Raw genomic sequence first — 17,190 nt, forward strand, 5'->3', positions numbered from 1 at the left:
AAATGTTTCGAGCCATGTATGAGGGATTTACCCTCATACACAGTGGAATTTTACTGACACAAATCACAATGCACATGCAAAGCAAAAGCAGACCACAGCCCCATCATCTGAATGAATACATCAGTCCAGACTGCAGGAAAATCCTGAAAACTTCCTTCTGTCCAAATTGATCTCTAGAATGAGTCACTACTGTAGAAAGAAACAACCCTCCTACAAGAAGAGCTAGGCCTAACTGTAGGGGGTTCTCCAGCTGTCAAAACAAGAAATAAACACTATTTGGCATAACCCCTCAGAATCCAAGACAGAAACTTCACAACTATTTAGGAAGAACTGTGAAAAAGAAGCAAACTCAAACTTTCTCTTTAAGTAGATGTGCAATAAGGAATTTCTTCTAAATTTAGCACAGCATTTTCTTTTCTGAGTGAATTCTTTTCTGCACAGGTAATCTCAGCCCCTAGGGATGGAAAGATCCCTGTTGGAGGCTGCCACTAGCTGCTATGCATTTAATCCTAGCCCAGTTAATTTTCATTTTCTCCTTAAATATCACAAATGAAAGAAATCACAGCTATGTCTTTTTAAATTGTAAAGTATGTTGTATGTATCAAAACTGTCTTCATTTAACAAAGCAGAATATTGTAGGACTAAAGTAGTAGTTTTGGCAGAAGGAAAAAAAAAGTAAACTTTAAGGACTGATTTTTCTGGATTGGGCAGGAAGAGCTATTTAGCGCATGACAAATTAACCACACAAGTGAGTCACATACTCATGGTATGGTATGCAGGAAAGGGAAGTCAACTCTGTGAAATCAAGACCTGCAATTTAGAAACCCCACACTGAATAATGAAAATGTTTAGAAACAGATCTGTTATGATTTGAGGACTGGAAAAATGGTTAAGCAGAGAAATTCATTATTTGTTCAGTTTAAGCTTTTCTTAGAAATTTTACTATCTTCTCTTTGGAATATCTTCAAGAAAATAACATTCTGGAATAATACTTTTCACTCTCTCTCTGCAGTATCTACTTCTTATTTCATCCAGATCCCTGGATCCCTGCAGCCCCTCCACACAGAAAGGGAAGACAGAGATGTGGAGGCAAAGAGGCATTTGTTCTCTGAATTGGTACCAGCTCTGCGAGGTTTTGATCTCCTAACTACATTATATGTACATCATTGTCTTAAAAAGACAAAAATGTTCCTTAGTCTGAAGAGCTTTTACAAGAAAATAATATAATTTTGCTTAAATATCATATTGGTAATATCAATAACTGAATTTTGGATGAGAAATATTCCACCTCAAAGAGTCTAGAGTCTACCTGCCTCTTTAACATATTTGATGTATCTGAAAAACACAAACTCCTAGAACTGTAAAATGGTTTTAAAATAAAGCAATATCATCTTTGAGAAAACACATGTTAAAATGCTGATATTCTCTCAGTTCTCACAGTCACCTTCCAGACCAAAACATGGACTGCTAACAGCCTACACAATATATTTTAAAAGCTAACATATTTTTTATGTTTAGAAGTCATTCCTGCAAAAATGATGTGGGTAATGATCTTAGAGATTTCAGCTTTTAATATATTCTAAAGTTGTTTTCTGCAATGCACAAAGAAAACAACAACAAAAAACCCCCTCTGTGCTTGTTTACATGAAGAGATTCTCTTGGACTTAACTGTTTATGAATATGTATGAATGATACATGCACAGTATGTTTAAGAGACTCAAGATGCCCAAACCCAGAAGTCTCCTAACTTCCTGATGATAGCTATCAGTTTCGCAGAACTATATTCCATGTTGCTTCCTCCTTCCACTCTGACACAGAATACACAGAAATATCATGTTACATGCCATAACAATAGGAAATATGTCCTAGGAATACTTTGCTGTAGTCACATTATTGCATAAAGACATGGCAAAGAAATCTCATAGGGTTTCAATGTTAAACAGATACTGACATAAGGCAATTAGTTATTACTTACTCAAAGATTTTTCCTAGTTGATCAACATCTGAATTTCCACGGAAGAGTGGTCTGAAAAAATAAAGAAACGTTTTTAGGATATGACTTGCTTTAATTAATGTAAATTTATATATATCGTTGACAGTTGCCAATGTAGGGTGAAAACGTGGGGGTTTTTTGAGACTTCATATCTTCTGCTTCCAGGCTTTATCCATTCTGCAAGTGAACCTTTCAACTTTGTACTAAAACTGATAACAAAAAGGGGACAGATTAGACGTATTTTTGAATACACTACTTTTGGAAATTTAATTGTGCCTTTTTGCATGAATGACATAATTTTCCCTAATACTGTCTTATGAATTTTATCATTAACAAAATAGTTTTCATTACAAAGAACACTAAAATAGCTGCTAAGAGAGACAAGAACAGTGAATGTCATGCAATTCATTAAAACATAATAACATTAGAGATTAATTATTATGAATATAAACTGAAAATTAAATTTCTTGCGTACTGTATATTGGAAATGTGCTCCTACGTTTAAGGAGTCAAATAAATGACAATGGATTCATGAAGGTCTGTAACAATGGGGTGTGAAACGGTACAGAATTTACCTTGAAGTAGAGGAATACTTCTGCTGCATAAATAAAGATACATTCAGGAAAGAAACAAATTGTTAGGCTGAATGTCCAAAGGTTTTCAAGAAAAAAAACCCAAAACAATGACTAAAAATACTTTCAGACACACTTTTTCTTTTCAAAGTGCAATTTAAAATATTTTCATGTATAAGATGCTATCACCCCACAATGCCAATGTAAAATATGAAATCCTGATTTGTACAGCAGTATGGCTGTACTGCCAGCTTTGTGCTGAAAAACAGTGCGATTTTATGTTGAAACTCCCAAGATATTCCAACATTTTACTGACAGATTAATAAGGATCCAGCCAAGAATGAAGGACCTATGAAGATCAGGCCACAGATGTCGTGTACCACTTTGGTACAACAAATGATAGATTACTCCAAGAAACACGACTCACACACACTGCAAACTGAGGTAATATCTTGGGTTGACTGATGGCCAGGCTGCCCTCTCCTCTGGATCTCTAAGTACAGAGCATGTTGTAAACTCATGGTTACAGTTTTTAGAACTGTTCAGCTGAAACACAGTGACTTGACAAACAGTGCATAACCCCCTGCTTTCACTGGCAGCCTTTGGTTATGGAGGAACACCCATTGTCCGGTCTCTCTCCACATACTCCTCCTCTGTCTGATACAAGTCCTTGACACCTGTGACAGCCAAAGGCATCATTTCACTGCTGCTTTTCATAGATATCTCCCATCTAGACGGGAGAACAAGGAGTAGTCAGCTATGGTCCTTCCCATCTCACTGCCCATATGCAGGAGCAGGTGTAGGATCTGGATGTCCTTTTGCTAACCGTGAGTTAAAACTGAGAAGTGGCACTTTCCATCTTGACACTCTCACAAAGGCACCAGAGCTCCATGTCACCACGTGTCTTGTGGGGCCATTCCAAATACAGTAAGTGGACACAGAGCACTGTGACATTTCTTAGACATAACAATCTCTGCAGAAATCTGGGCCATCAAGAAAAAGCAGTGAACTGGCAGACATGCTGTTCTTTGATGAACTAAACATGCATTTTGCCTCCTTCTTGTGTGCTGCCATTCAGGTCATGTCATATCAACTTATACACCAAACTGCTTTGTGCAGGGACATTGAGAGAACAATTTAATCAAATCTGATTTGAAACCATCTGACGTGAGATTTGATCTGATGATATAAAATGTGGTAGCCTGTTACTTGTCCTTAAAGGTCTTTATTTATTTTGATTGTGAATAAATCATAAATAATGGGATGTTTTGCTTCCCAGGTACACATGGTATTCACTAACTGTAGCCACTTTGACAACTGCAACTGTAACTCATACTTTGGGATTTCTGGGTTTAATCTTTAAGGTACATAGCAATATTAGCTTCTACAAAAACCCAAAGCTTAACACACTTAGGCAAGAGCATCTACTTCTGCCCTAAGCTTTGAGCCTGACTTTCAGAACATTCAATAGCTACAATCCTAGCATTGCTTGTGGCAGCAGACACACTCCATATCTTCCAAAGTCAAGCAGTACAGCAACCTAACACATTTTTTGGAACTACTGCTTGAAATTATTAACATACAGTTACTTTGAATATTTAATTTCAGCTCCAGCATTAGATTATTGGGGCCCTTTAAACTAATAAAATCTACACATTCAAATAATCATATCTATGCAAATGGAAAGCTGATTTAATGTTTTAAAATGTATGCTGAACCTTGCATTAATGTGAAAGCCTGGCAATGGCAGCCTTGTTTGCAAATCACCTTAGGCAGTGTCATGCCAGAACAAGTACAATTCTTGGGATTTTTAAGGAAGGTTTTTCCCATCATTGCTGCTGTCTCACTAAGGGCTGAAGCAAGAATTTAAATTCTTCTGAAAGTATAATTATACAACACAAGGTGACCTTCCAACATACTTTGATATTTCATCAAAATGAAGTGTTATTAGCTCATCTTTCAGCCTCCTACCCATCCCACCATCATGACTACAACAGGATGCCAATTCCAAGTTAGGCATCACCAGTATAATGAAACTTGCCTCATGAATTTTGGCTCGAGGTTTAATTGGAATATTGGATGGATGATTGGGGAAATAGATTCACCTAATCAGCAGCTGCGCGAAGCTCTCATTTCACATTTTGGTACTAGTTACTCTTTTCTAATGACCTGACAGCTCTGCAAGTCACATCAAAACTTTCATATCAAGACTTTTAAAGATTCATAAAGGTGGACATCAGCTCTCCCACCACCTTTGAACTGAGAACACTCAGCAGCCACAGAAAAGAAAATTTCACCTTTGTTCTTGGTATCTTTCACTTGACTCATACACCCACTCACTCCCTGAGGTGTATTTATGCCAGCTTGATCCAGAAGTTCTTTCTTGTGCGTATGTTCTCCTCTCTGCGATCATAATCTGTGTAAGACTGGTTAAACTCTGGAGCCTGATTTTGTAGAATTCCTTTTTTTTTTTCCTTCAGAAAAGGCATGGAGCTGGGTTTGTGTCCTGTGGCAGCAGATGTGAGTGTGCCCTCTGGCTTCAAAAAACACTTAAAATCTGTGAGTACATGTATCTCAGGAAAGAGGGACATTCCCATAGATGAAAGAACTATCCATGGGGAGGTACTTGACTTCTGTGTGGTTCCTCAATTCTCTCAAAAATCCCTGACTTTGCTTGCTACAAAATCCATGCTCTGAAGGCTCCAACACCATTGTTGTTACTGAACACATACCAAGAAGGGAAGATGGGACAAGAAGACTTGGAGTGCACTTGTGACATTTAACTTCCCTGTTCGCTCAAGATGGTCTCAGATGGTTCCCATGTTTGTTGGTTGTTCCTTCTTTGATTCTTCAGGGCAACAGAACAAGGAAAATGTTACAGGGAATATGCAAGTGTCCATCTTGTCTGGCTACTCCTCCTCCTGGCTTTGGAGCTAGGCCATTATCCACTGCCTCTGGAATGATGCCCATTGTATGGAGGAAAAGCCTTTTCATGTCTGCTCTAGGACCAGAATGCCCTTAGCCTACAGATAAGAAGACATGACAGAGGCATTGTACTGCTTATGCTGTCCGGCTGAAAGAAACCCCTCCTGAGGCAATGAGCAAGTACCTTAGCTACTGAGGTACAAAATGTGCAGCTGCACAATTAAATGGATATTAGCTACGAGTCTGCATTGTGAAAGCAGAAGCACAGGAACACCCTCTGAACATAAAGAAACAGTTTTTTGCTGTGGGGGTGACCAAGCACTGGCTCAAAGAGGTTGTGGACCCTCCCACCTTGGAGATATTCAAAAGCCATCTGGAGATTGTCCTGGGCAACCAGTCGTAGGTTGTCCTGCCCGGGCTTGGACCACATGATACCCAGAGGCCCTTCCAGTCTCAACCAGTCTGTGATTCTGTAATAGTACAGAAATAAAAATACACATCACAACGTAAGGTTGCAATGGAAAACCTACCAATCCTGAAATGTTACCATATGCTTATAGTTTAAAAGGGCTTGCACATTAGTTTTCTGGCCAAAAGGATCTCATGCCTATATATAGCTGAACAAACTAGATGTAACCATTCACCAACTGTAGGCTCTTTTTCTCTTTTCCATGCCTTACGCATGCTTTTGCTCATGCTCATGCCAACTTTCACCTTCAATGAATATTCTTTTCACCTGAACTGAATATCAGTGTCTGAAAAGTTGAATATTTTATTTCATAGACATTGTGTTTCATGGCTGCACTACTCAGTAAAAACTGATATATAAACATTTCCTAAGCGAGTCTCCACGAAAGAATTTTCCCTGGTGCAACTCTGTAGACATGCCAAAGCAATTTTTAAAGTATTATATACAATGACAATGCAATGACATGCAAGAAATAAATGAGTTTTAACTGTAAACTGGCCAGACTACTTCTAGATTTTATTTTCAGTCTTTGGTCTACAAAGCAAAGAGAATCTAAAGCTTTTCATAAAGAAAGTTAGAATTTTCATAAAGATTGGAAATAAAGACACTGATAAGCACTGATCTAGTCAAACTATAATGCAGACACAAGGAAAAAAACAAAAAAAACCCATATGCATTGCAGCACAGGAAAAGACTTCTGCAGGATTCTTGATAGTGACTGACATTTTTAACTAATTAGTGACATTCTGATTGGAAACTATCTTTCCATTTCTGACATTGGTAAAATGGGCACATGGAAAAAAGGTCACGTGAAGAAAAAATGTACTGATGTGTGAAAAAAAAGGTAAGAAATTCACTTTCTAACGAAAACATATTACTGAGCTCCCGTGACAGTTCTGGAATTGCCAATACAAGTGCTTCCAAAGCTAGACAAGCCTAGTATCTTTTCAGATACATAAGAAATAACATACAAAATAACTACTTAGATTCTTCCTGCTAGTCCATTTGCTCATTGTGAAAACAGGTTAGGAATTCCATCCCCTTCCTTGATAGCACAGAAAAATGATAAGGATAATCTCTTAATTACCAACTTGAATATATACAGTATATATATATATATATATGTGTATATATATATTGGTTTTATATATATACACAATTGTCTATATATACACAATATTACACATTGTATATATATATACAGTGCACTTCCCTGAGTACACATGGCTCACCAGTATACAGGCTTTTGACTGTATATTGGTGAGCCATGTGTACTCAGTGAAGTCCTACAAGAACTCTCTAAATGAGAAGAACATCATGGGTGGGAAGGGTATAACTTGATTTTTGGGCAAGTGGGGCTTCTGGTTGAGAAGATGCTGAGAAGTTATTTAGGGAAGAAGAGCAGTGAATTCAGGATACCTAACTGCAGCTTTGAATGCATTATACAAAATGAGGAAAGTGTTGACAGTCCAGGGTTATTTGACATAATGAAGAAAAAAAATGTAAAGAGAAATTGTATAATGAGGGTACATGGAAGTTGTACATGAAATTTTTGAATCTGATTGTGTTGTAGCAGTTAAGTCTAAGGAGTTTGTATGTCTGCGTGTGTAAGAGCAATAAAAAGATGGTGAAGAATCTAAAAATGCTAAAGCCAAGTAACATTTGCCAAGGAATCCTGCATCATGCCATGGGAAACCTGCCAAACTATATAGTCAGAGATATATTAAAAGGATGGGATGGGTTTTTTCTTTTCATATTACAAAATGTGAATAGCTAGTAAATAATTTTGTCAGATTCTTAGTTACTCGTTATGAAGAAAATATTTTCATTTTAAGGATTAAAGCCATACATGACCTAAAACTGAAATTATGAGATGACTAGAAATAACATGATCTGGACTGTCCTGTGGAAACCTTTATTCAGAGGGATTATTTCTGAGCTGATTCCTAACCACTCTTGTTGCTACCACTGTTTCTATTTGACAAATTGCCTGCACAAATCTGTACTACAGGTATGAAAAGAGAAAGTAAAACTAAACAAAACAAAAGTATCACCTTTTAAAGATGAAGATCATTGGCCTTCTGGTATGTAAGATGAATAAGGTGCAATATGAAACTCTAGTCTGAAAACAGGCCCATACTGACAAGATTTCACACTCTGGACAGTTACCCATTTCCAGTCAAAAGTGACTTGCTCAGCTGTTGTGTAATTCAGAGTTCTCATTTTAAACTTAACATTTTCTAGTACTTCTCTCTCTCCTTTCCCTTTAATAGTATCTCTGTGTGGGTGGGTGCCAGACACTGCACAGGAAGGAGTTACTTCATGTAAAGGTTATTATACTTGATCATAAATTGCTCAAAACTTTTACAAAACTTATCTTCTCTCCTTCAATATGTAAGAAGAAAGATGACACAGATAAACATGATGACTGAGGAAAAACTCTTCAGCTACAATCTGACAGAAACCAGATCAACCATCTTGAGTTTCTCATTTTAGTCTTTAAAAGCCCAATTTCTTTCATTCAAAAATCTATAATTCTTCAAGTATGAGAGTATCACAGTTATGAATAAGAGCTCTAAGATGGGGCTATGTCAGTACTGAACTATTATTAGAACCAGATCTAATGCACCAAAACCGACAACAATTATTATTTTCCCTGGAGTTTCTCATGTCACCCAGTAGACAGAAGCAGATAAAAAAAGAGGTAGTTTTGCAAACTTCCAATTCTGTAGGTGCGTTGAATTTGCTCCCTATTGCTATTCAAAATGAAGCAAATTAATTCTAGGAATAAAGATAATATTCTGACCCCCAAATGCATATCTGGTCTAGTTCGTAAGAAACATACAGGGTCTCTTTCTTGAAGAAGCAAACAAAGAGCTTTCAGAGCTGGGTGCAGACACAAGCCAGCTAGGAAGGATCCAATTTCAGATGTTCTCTTTGCATGCATAACTGAAAGGGCCATGTTAGTGAAAGGGAAACCAAACAGAGGCACTGTGTACAGCTTTATGACCAAAGCAGGGCCAGCCTACTGTGTAGAGTGAAGTTCATCCAATATACATAATGATCTCCCTAAGTAAGAGAAAATATAACCATCTTTGAAGCTTCCTTAAGAAATGTCAAAGGAGACATTCTTCTGGGTGCTTAAAATTTGCTTGATACCTTTAAGGTAAGCATAGTCCCAGCTGGCCTTGGAACAGAATGATGGGCCTTGGCCCCCACCACTGACATAAAAGAGAGCTTTTCCACAGACATCAGTGACCCCAGGTTCAAGCCAACTGAGATTTGCTTTCAAACCTTTATTAAGAAATGAAAATCAATGCTTCAAGAGAAGGATACATGGATTACATATATGTGTATACATCAATACATACCCACACATATAAAGTTCCTAAAAGCAAGATAAGTGTAGATATGATCTTTGACCAGAATATGCTGTAACACAGGCAGATCTCATCTGTTTCTGGGCAGAACGGCTTCAGAATTCATCACTGAACATTATTTTTTGAAATAGAAGAGCCTTGATAGGTTGAACGTCCTTCACTTACTCTCTCATCACGCACGTCACAGTTCTCTTATCTGTGGACATTTGTTTCCCTGCAAGATTTGTAGGTTTATTTCACTAGGGCTTTAAGGGTTGTTATCTCAGCTCAGGAAGCATGATATTATAGTGGCACCTTGAAAACTGTGGCAACGTTTGAAGCAAATTCTGTAAATACATACACAACTGACCTTGGGAAAAGGGAAGGGAAAAAAAAGCGCGGTCTCTGCTCAGAGTGGAAAAAGAATTCCTTTTGTTTTTACTGACAGTTCTACCAGCAATAAGTGAACTGTGTATTAAACACCCATCTCATCACTGTGAACAGTTAAATTACATCTACTTGTCCATCAGCAGTTTGAAATTTAATGACATAACTAAACTGGAGGCTTCTGCCTTTTGAAAGCAGCCTGAAGGAAATACCGATATGGCACATACAATATGGTCATGATCTTCCCACAATCACTTATTTAGTTTGATGCGTTCTCTTTCATGAATTTACTTCATATCCCCATTTTAAACGTGCACTCTTTAAAATTGTCACAGAGCTTTGCCCTTCTTGTGCAATTCAGTTGTGGGGTTTGAAGGCAATAATTGAGATATGGATTAGGTAAAGATTGTCCTATGTGGAAGGGTAGGAGCCAAGAGGGCTCCTCACTCTCCTGTTCATTCAAACAAGTAATGGTGCAAATCAGTGTGCAGGCAGTGTGTGTATGTGTGTTTGTGCAGAGAACCTCACGCCCGTGAACAAATTTGCCCGTATTTCCCTTGAACAGATCTATATCCTCCCTCCAGAGCATGTCAGAGCTTTTTTCACCACTTCTTTAATTTAATTCATAATTTATTCCTCACTTGTAGGAGTAAATGTAGTAGACAGCAGTCCAAAATGACACATTTTAGCCAGATGCTCTTTAAATCCTGTATTTTGAAGAAATTATTTTAGAACACCTATATCACAGCAAAAGACCAAACTTCAAGGTAAGCAAGAGGAGTTTCAGTCTGTTCCTAGTCTTTATCAATTACGTAAATGAAATGAAAGCAGTCTTCTACACGAAGTATCTAGTCCTTTATCCTGTATGAAATTTCACTGTGAAAATATTTTCAAATCAGTTTTCAGAAATACAGAATTTTTCTTGCAATGCAAAGATGACTTCAAGAAAGCTCATCCATTGACATTTACCACATCTACTAGTGCAAAAACCCCTTTTAAAATGGGCTTTGCTCAAGAGTGACTCTAATGCTCAACTAGTTTTAATCAAAGGGATGGATACAGAACAGGTTTTAAAGTCTGAGGCCCCCTCATTAAAACTCAATAATGTTCCACAAACTGGATATATTTTCATTCAGATTGCTTTCACGGTACAGCTTTAGGCTAAAAGGTTTTGTGCCATTAGGTTGACTTCTCTTGCAACAAATTCTTTTAAACCAAATGTCTAACCTTGTTACCATTCTTGTATCAGGTGAAAGACTATGCACACATAACTATTACCCAAAGGAAAATAACTCTTACCTACCTGTGATTCTTCCTTACCAAAGGGAAAAGAAAGTTATGAACACATACAGTCTACACACTGGTTCATCTGATCTCCCCAAAGATAATGAGTAAATTAACATCCAAGTATGTTTTCCCAGATTTTCTTGGGCTTTATCACTATCTTAGTAATGCTAAGCAACGAGCTTCACAGATGAAAGTTTACTCAATGGATAAAGACCTTATACTCTTAATACACTTAATACAAAACACTGTGAAAGGATAATGTCATAAATGATGATTTATTTTCACCATTATGGGCAACACAGAAAATGGTACATCTATGTGATTCAATTACTAGCCTAACTTTGAAAAAACCCCACCAACAGACTCTAGAACTGGGAAGAGTAAGGCAAAAAAGCAAGTATCTGACTATAAGAGCATCAGAAAAATTCTGTAAGTCAATTTTTTCTGTCAGCTGCAGTAGTACAGTGACACAGTGACAATGAGGTAATGGAGGCTGCACATGGGCACTCTGTGAGACTTCAGAAAGGGAGTTTCAGGAGGTGGCAAATGTCCATGTTTGAAGGGAAATATATAATTCAAAAGATGTTCTCACAATCTAAAACATGAAATTCTCAATACAGAATAAAATCTAAGGAAAAGTGATTTTTTTCCCCTTCTGGAAAAACATTAAAGGCTAAGATACAGAATCCTGTTTTTCTCTCCATCTGGGCTTCAGCTGCTCCTGTGTAGTGTCAAGTACATGTTTTGATCTGTGATCACTTCATTTGCCCCCATACTAGGTGTTAATGGCACCTGTTTCTCTAAGCCTCTCTAAATGTTCAGATAAACCTGAAACACCAGAACTGTGCCCACCCACAACTAATATGTCGCATCACCCTCAGCGGTAATAAAACACCCTTGGTCAGAAAAAAATTCTGTAAATGGATTATAACTCTTCAGACAAGAAAGGCAGGGAAAACATTTCAGTACTAAATGGCAAACTGTTATGTGAGCAGAGGTTAAATTTCAATTTCAACCTTTTTCCCCAGCTGCTGAGTCTGAGTGTCAAAAGACATGAAAGTGGAATAGAAGGATGGTGTGAAGAAAATACTTTAATTTTTAGCAGCTGTGCTGGTTTACAGTGAATTAATAAACACCTGCAGAAAAGCTTGAGATAAATATTTAAGGTAGACGTTATGCACAGCAACCATGCAAGGAAAACTGATACAGTTTTCAAAGGCCAGTTAAACTAGATACAACTTTGCCCTAAGCAATACTTTGTCCCATGGAATAGAGTCTACTCAGGCCAGAGAAGCTGTGAAATTTCTATTCACTGGCCCATGACAGTGCACAATAATCTGAGTTCACCTATTAGGAGCTCTCTGGTTATTTATCCTGTTCAGCTTCTAGTGATTTCACATAAAATTTTGTTCCCCACTTGAATCCTGATCAAAAGAAAGAGTTAGTTTATATATTAAAGAGAAAACTGACAACCTAACTCCCAGGTGATGACACTGCTCATCAGCCTCCCCTATGCAACTGCAGTACATTTTGTGCTGTAGATTTCTGTGTTACCAGGCTCCCCAAATTTTTTTGCAACAATTTTTATGCTATTATCTCTGCTTTGCCGTTACTGAACCATAAGCCATTTGTGGTGTCTGTGGCACAGCTCTATTGGTTTTTGACATCATTTTAATGGGAAAAGCACACAACTCCATCTTTACAAAATGAACCTTCCCTCAGTCTCTGAAACATTGAGCACATGCAGCTCCTTGAATCACCCCATATCTTGAACTATTTTGTCCCCACATTACCACAGTGTTCATCACCTTCATGTCCACCACAAGGAGTTCCTCAATATCCAGATGGAGATGGCCTGTCATTTCTGAAAAAAACTCAACCTAATTTGTTCAGAATTAAAGAGAAAAACAGAATCCTCTTCTGGAGCAAGTAAATAATCAAGTAAAAACATCCTCCTGTGGTGAGCCATTTTATGCCTTGCTTTTCACACAGTTGTGGTGGGCATGTTTGCCAGAAATAAAGGGTTTGCTAAATGGTCTAGGCCCGCTTTAAACTCCGCTCATACTTTCCAGCAAAATGCCCTCAAAATCAAACTCTTAAAAGATCCAGGAGATGAGCAACACCTACCTCTCCTTTTACAATTACTTCACAGGAATGGAAAAATGATTCCAAGGCAGGAGAGAAGCAAGCATGTCTGTTTCTGTGCTTGAGTGGGTAGGACACCCACGTAGAATACGGTTCTGACTCTGTACATGTAGTCTTTCACTGCTAATGGTCTGATGAGATCTAGGTCTAACTGAGTACCTTCATTCTTACAGCAGCACAGTATGATTCATCACTGCCAAACAGGCTTAAATTAACAGCTATGGATAGAAACGTTACAGAAAGATCTCCTGCTATGTATACTTCTTTAGATGCTGAAAGCTTGCTCCCAAATTATTTGGATATAAAGAGCACTTAAAAAATTATTAAATTGTATAGAACAGTGTGTATGCTGTACTGACATAATAATAAAACCTGTTCATGGACATAATCTAATAAAAAAGATCTGATAATTCACGGTAGTTGGTGAAATTCTGGATGATATAGCTCATTGAGCCATGTACCTTTAGGTAACTGATTCAGACTCAGTGAAAATCAATAGTAACTGAATCTTCATGCCAATTTACTCCAGTTCAGTTGAATAAATGAGTGGAAATGAAGTAATCTCTTGGATGAAATTCGTATTTGACAAATGTCTATATTCCAAAAGCACTTACTACTGGCAAACTTCAATATGTTAGGAGAAAAGCTACGAATATAGAGAATATTTAAGTAAAAGAAGAAATACTTTCTCAGAGTTTGTCTTAAGAGTTGCATCTGGATGGAATTCATTCAGTGCATCTATAAAAGGAAAGCAGAGCACATTATATATGAGTTTCTGGAAGAAGTCACATGGTTTGACCATGCCAGACGGATGCTTCCTAAAAGACTGCAAAACGAAGCATGCCACAAGCACAAGAGAACAGCCAGGCAGGTCACATGCTGACACCAAGAGCTTGTCAAACCCTGGCTCTGCCTCTAGCAGTCGGTACACCATGGTGGCTCTGTCTCACATGGACTCATTTGTACAGGGCCAGCAGGTCAGGCAGAGCAAGCAAGCAAATGTAATGGCAGTGCCACAGGCTGTGTGCAAACAAAAATCAAAAGCAAGGCAACAACACGTGCTTTCATATCACAAGGCAAACTATGGCTTCAAAGGAAGAAGCGACAGGAATTGCTGTGACTTAGGGTGAGCTGTATCCTGCCAACACCAGGCTCCTGATGGCAAAGGCAGCTCCAGCTACACGTGGGCAACACGTGCTGCTCTGTGGCAGGTGGCACATACATGCAGGAGAGGCTGTGGCCACCTCCCTTCCTCACCAAGTTAGGACTCTATCTAGGTCTTTGACATCTGCAATGCACAGACTGGCGAGTTCTCCCCAGTTGCCTCAACCCTGCAATATAGGTAAGCTTTTCCACAGAGACAGTGGGGAACTGCCTCTGGGCACCATGATTTCCTTGGAGAAATTGTTTTCTAGAAATCTAAATATCAAACTTGCTTTCACACTGACGTTTTGAGGTCTCCTTTCACAGTCAATTATTTACTTGGTACAAAACAGTGCAACGTCTCAGAAAGCTGTTATGTTTTGCTCTGCTATCCTTAGCTGTTTTCAAACTCCACACATTGTCTGTTCCTTTAGGTCTGCTTTTCACTTCCCTCATGTACATTTATGGGGTTTTATCAGATACAAAGAACATTTGACAGCCTTGGTGACCAATACATATGGAGAAGTGCTAGTCTGAAGTTGTTGAAAAACTCAATTATGAGACAGATTAGTCCTATATACTTCTCAACTAGTACATATTGTCTTTATGACTGACCAATGGTAGCTTATTTTCAGACTTCTTTTCTGCACAAACACAGAAAATTCAGTAAAGGCTGCCCAGATCAAAATGTCTAACAATTTGGAAAAAAACTCCCACACTTGGGAGCTCAGCAACATGAATCACAGTTAAAGTCTAGTCTTTTTTTCTCCTTTCTAGAGTGCACCAGTGTCCAGGAAAGGATCCCAGGAATTTAAATACCATTTTGTAGCCATTTTCCTATGAAAGAGAAAAGTAAATAAAAACAATGTTTAGTTGTATTACGAGTCAAATGAAAGTACACAGAGGTTCCCCTGGCCAAACTCTAGGCAGAAAGCAAAGTCTCTCCCAGCCAAGTTCCTGCAGAGGGAAGCTGTGTGAAAGAGCCAGGAGACCCTTTCAAACAGAAAGTCTTTGGGCAGTGTACAGCTGGCTATCCCTCAACAGGCTAGAGAGCAAGGGGCATGGATGACATTGCTCTGCTTCTCTCCTGTTCTCTGGCTAGTGGAGGGACTGCTGAAAACAATCTGCAGGTGGGGATCCCTCCAAAGCAGCCCTCAGGCTGCTCTGGCTTATCACAGGTATGAACTTGTCTTTGAGATGCTCCAGAGGACACAAAGGTGGTGCACGTTCACAGTGACTGACGAGCAGCTGTGCCCAGCACAGCTCAGATCCAGATGTTTCTGCTGCCAGCTGCATTTCCAAATATCCATTGCAAACACTATGATGTTAATAACAAGGACTTACAAATACCTACATCATGACTGACATGTTGTGGTCTTAACCACAAGCTCTTTGACCTCTGGTGAGACTAATTCAGATTTTCACAGACTGGAATATTGAACCTCTAAGGAATGCATATAATTTTAAGACTATGTGTTCAAGGGGGATTTCAGAACAGTGTTGTGCCACCTGCAATGAAGAAGCTATGGGGAGCTCTCCAGGAGGAGATCTCTCTCATGAGGTGCTGTCTGGGCTGTGTGCAGCCACTGGCTGCCAGCCCAGAGCCACCCAGTCCTGGTCCTGGTCCCTGGGCCACTGCCTTGCCTGACCCCACACCTGAACCGAACAGTCAAATTAAACTTGGTCAGCTAGCACCATTTCTCCGGGGCTTTGTGCCACTGCTTCAGGGTTCTCTTCTGGCTTTTTGTCATGGGCAGTGGCAGTTTTTGGTTTCTATGGTTTATCAACGGTTTCCCTTACCAACAGATCTATTCCTCTGACTGAAAGTCTGGCACAGCTGGAAACTAGAAGCAAAACCACAAGTGAATGGCCTGGCACTTACCACCCATCTCCAACCACAAACCCATACAGTTACTGGATTTGCCTAACGGCTATCAATCACCCCAACTGCAGACAAACAAATATCAACTAGAAAAGGCCTGAGGGAAAATGTGAGCTAAAAACCAACATGGTATTTTACTTTTAATGAGGTGATGCTGTCTTGTAAACACATTTATTTCTTACTTGATACTTATGGCATTATTCTGACCTTCTCTCTACTAAGGTGTGTTTGTCCTTTGCATAAAGACAATGCAAGTTCTGCCTTGGAGGTCAGGTAAAACAGAAAACAATCCTCATTATCCAAAAAACTGGAATAACATGAACAAGTGCAGTCTTGTGCTTCCTTTTATATTACGTTTCCTTAAGTGTGAAGCAGAATGTCATTGTTGTTCTATCAGATCACTAAGTTAAACTGTGGCTTGTGTCCATTCAACTTTAAAAATACATGAAAAAAATTTTCGTAATAGGCTGGCCACTTATCTGGGGAGGAAGAAAAAAATCCCAGTTTATTAGGTCTAGTTTGGAAAAATGATGATTAGCCTCCCACTCACCCCTATGCACATGAATGGCAGAAGTATAAAGGAAAAAAGAGCAAAGCACAGAATTTTGAATGCTGACAAGATCTATCTAAGGAATAAACCTTCTCCCAGTACAGTTGGTCTGGACTGTGGTGAACTTTTACGGCACTTGCAACTTAAATCATTCTTGTAACAAAACAAGATATTTTCCAAAAATGGCAGAAACAAATCCAGGCCAGAATTTTACTTTGGTTAAAGGTTGCAAAATTAAGCTGTGTAGCTTTTATAGTTCTAAGCTGCAACATCCACCATTGCTTGTTAGAACAAAAGACAAAACAGAAAAAATAAGTTGTTATTTTAGTTCTTTCTGCTACCAAGATCTAACTGTAAGCAAGCACACAAGCGAATGATTACACTTTGGAGCTCTTGGTCCACTAGATATGTTGGTTTAAGGTTCACTGGAAAACACCAGATAATATGATTGCAAAGTCTGTGTTTAAATTGCTGTGTG

At 38.6% G+C, this 17,190-nt stretch overlaps 1 protein-coding gene across 6 annotated transcripts in view; it reads right to left on the bottom strand.

The window, feature by feature from the left end:
* Positions 1–17,190, bottom strand: part of CDK6 (cyclin dependent kinase 6) — a 136,974-nt gene that overhangs the window by 17,254 nt on the left and 102,530 nt on the right. For 5 of the 6 annotated variants that reach the window (XM_064410125.1, XM_064410134.1, XM_064410144.1 and 2 more), the window contains 2 exons: positions 2,569–2,591; positions 1,976–2,026 (listed from right to left, as the gene is read on the bottom strand). In XM_064410125.1, coding sequence (XP_064266195.1) covers positions 1,976–2,026; positions 2,569–2,591 — 74 coding nt within the window. The remainder of the gene's footprint in view (positions 1–1,975; positions 2,027–2,568; positions 2,592–17,190) is intronic. The other variant, XM_064410172.1, reaches the window with a different exon arrangement.

This window comes from Passer domesticus, chromosome 1 (assembly GCF_036417665.1).
Source record: "Passer domesticus isolate bPasDom1 chromosome 1, bPasDom1.hap1, whole genome shotgun sequence".
NCBI lineage: Eukaryota > Metazoa > Chordata > Aves > Passeriformes > Passeridae > Passer > Passer domesticus.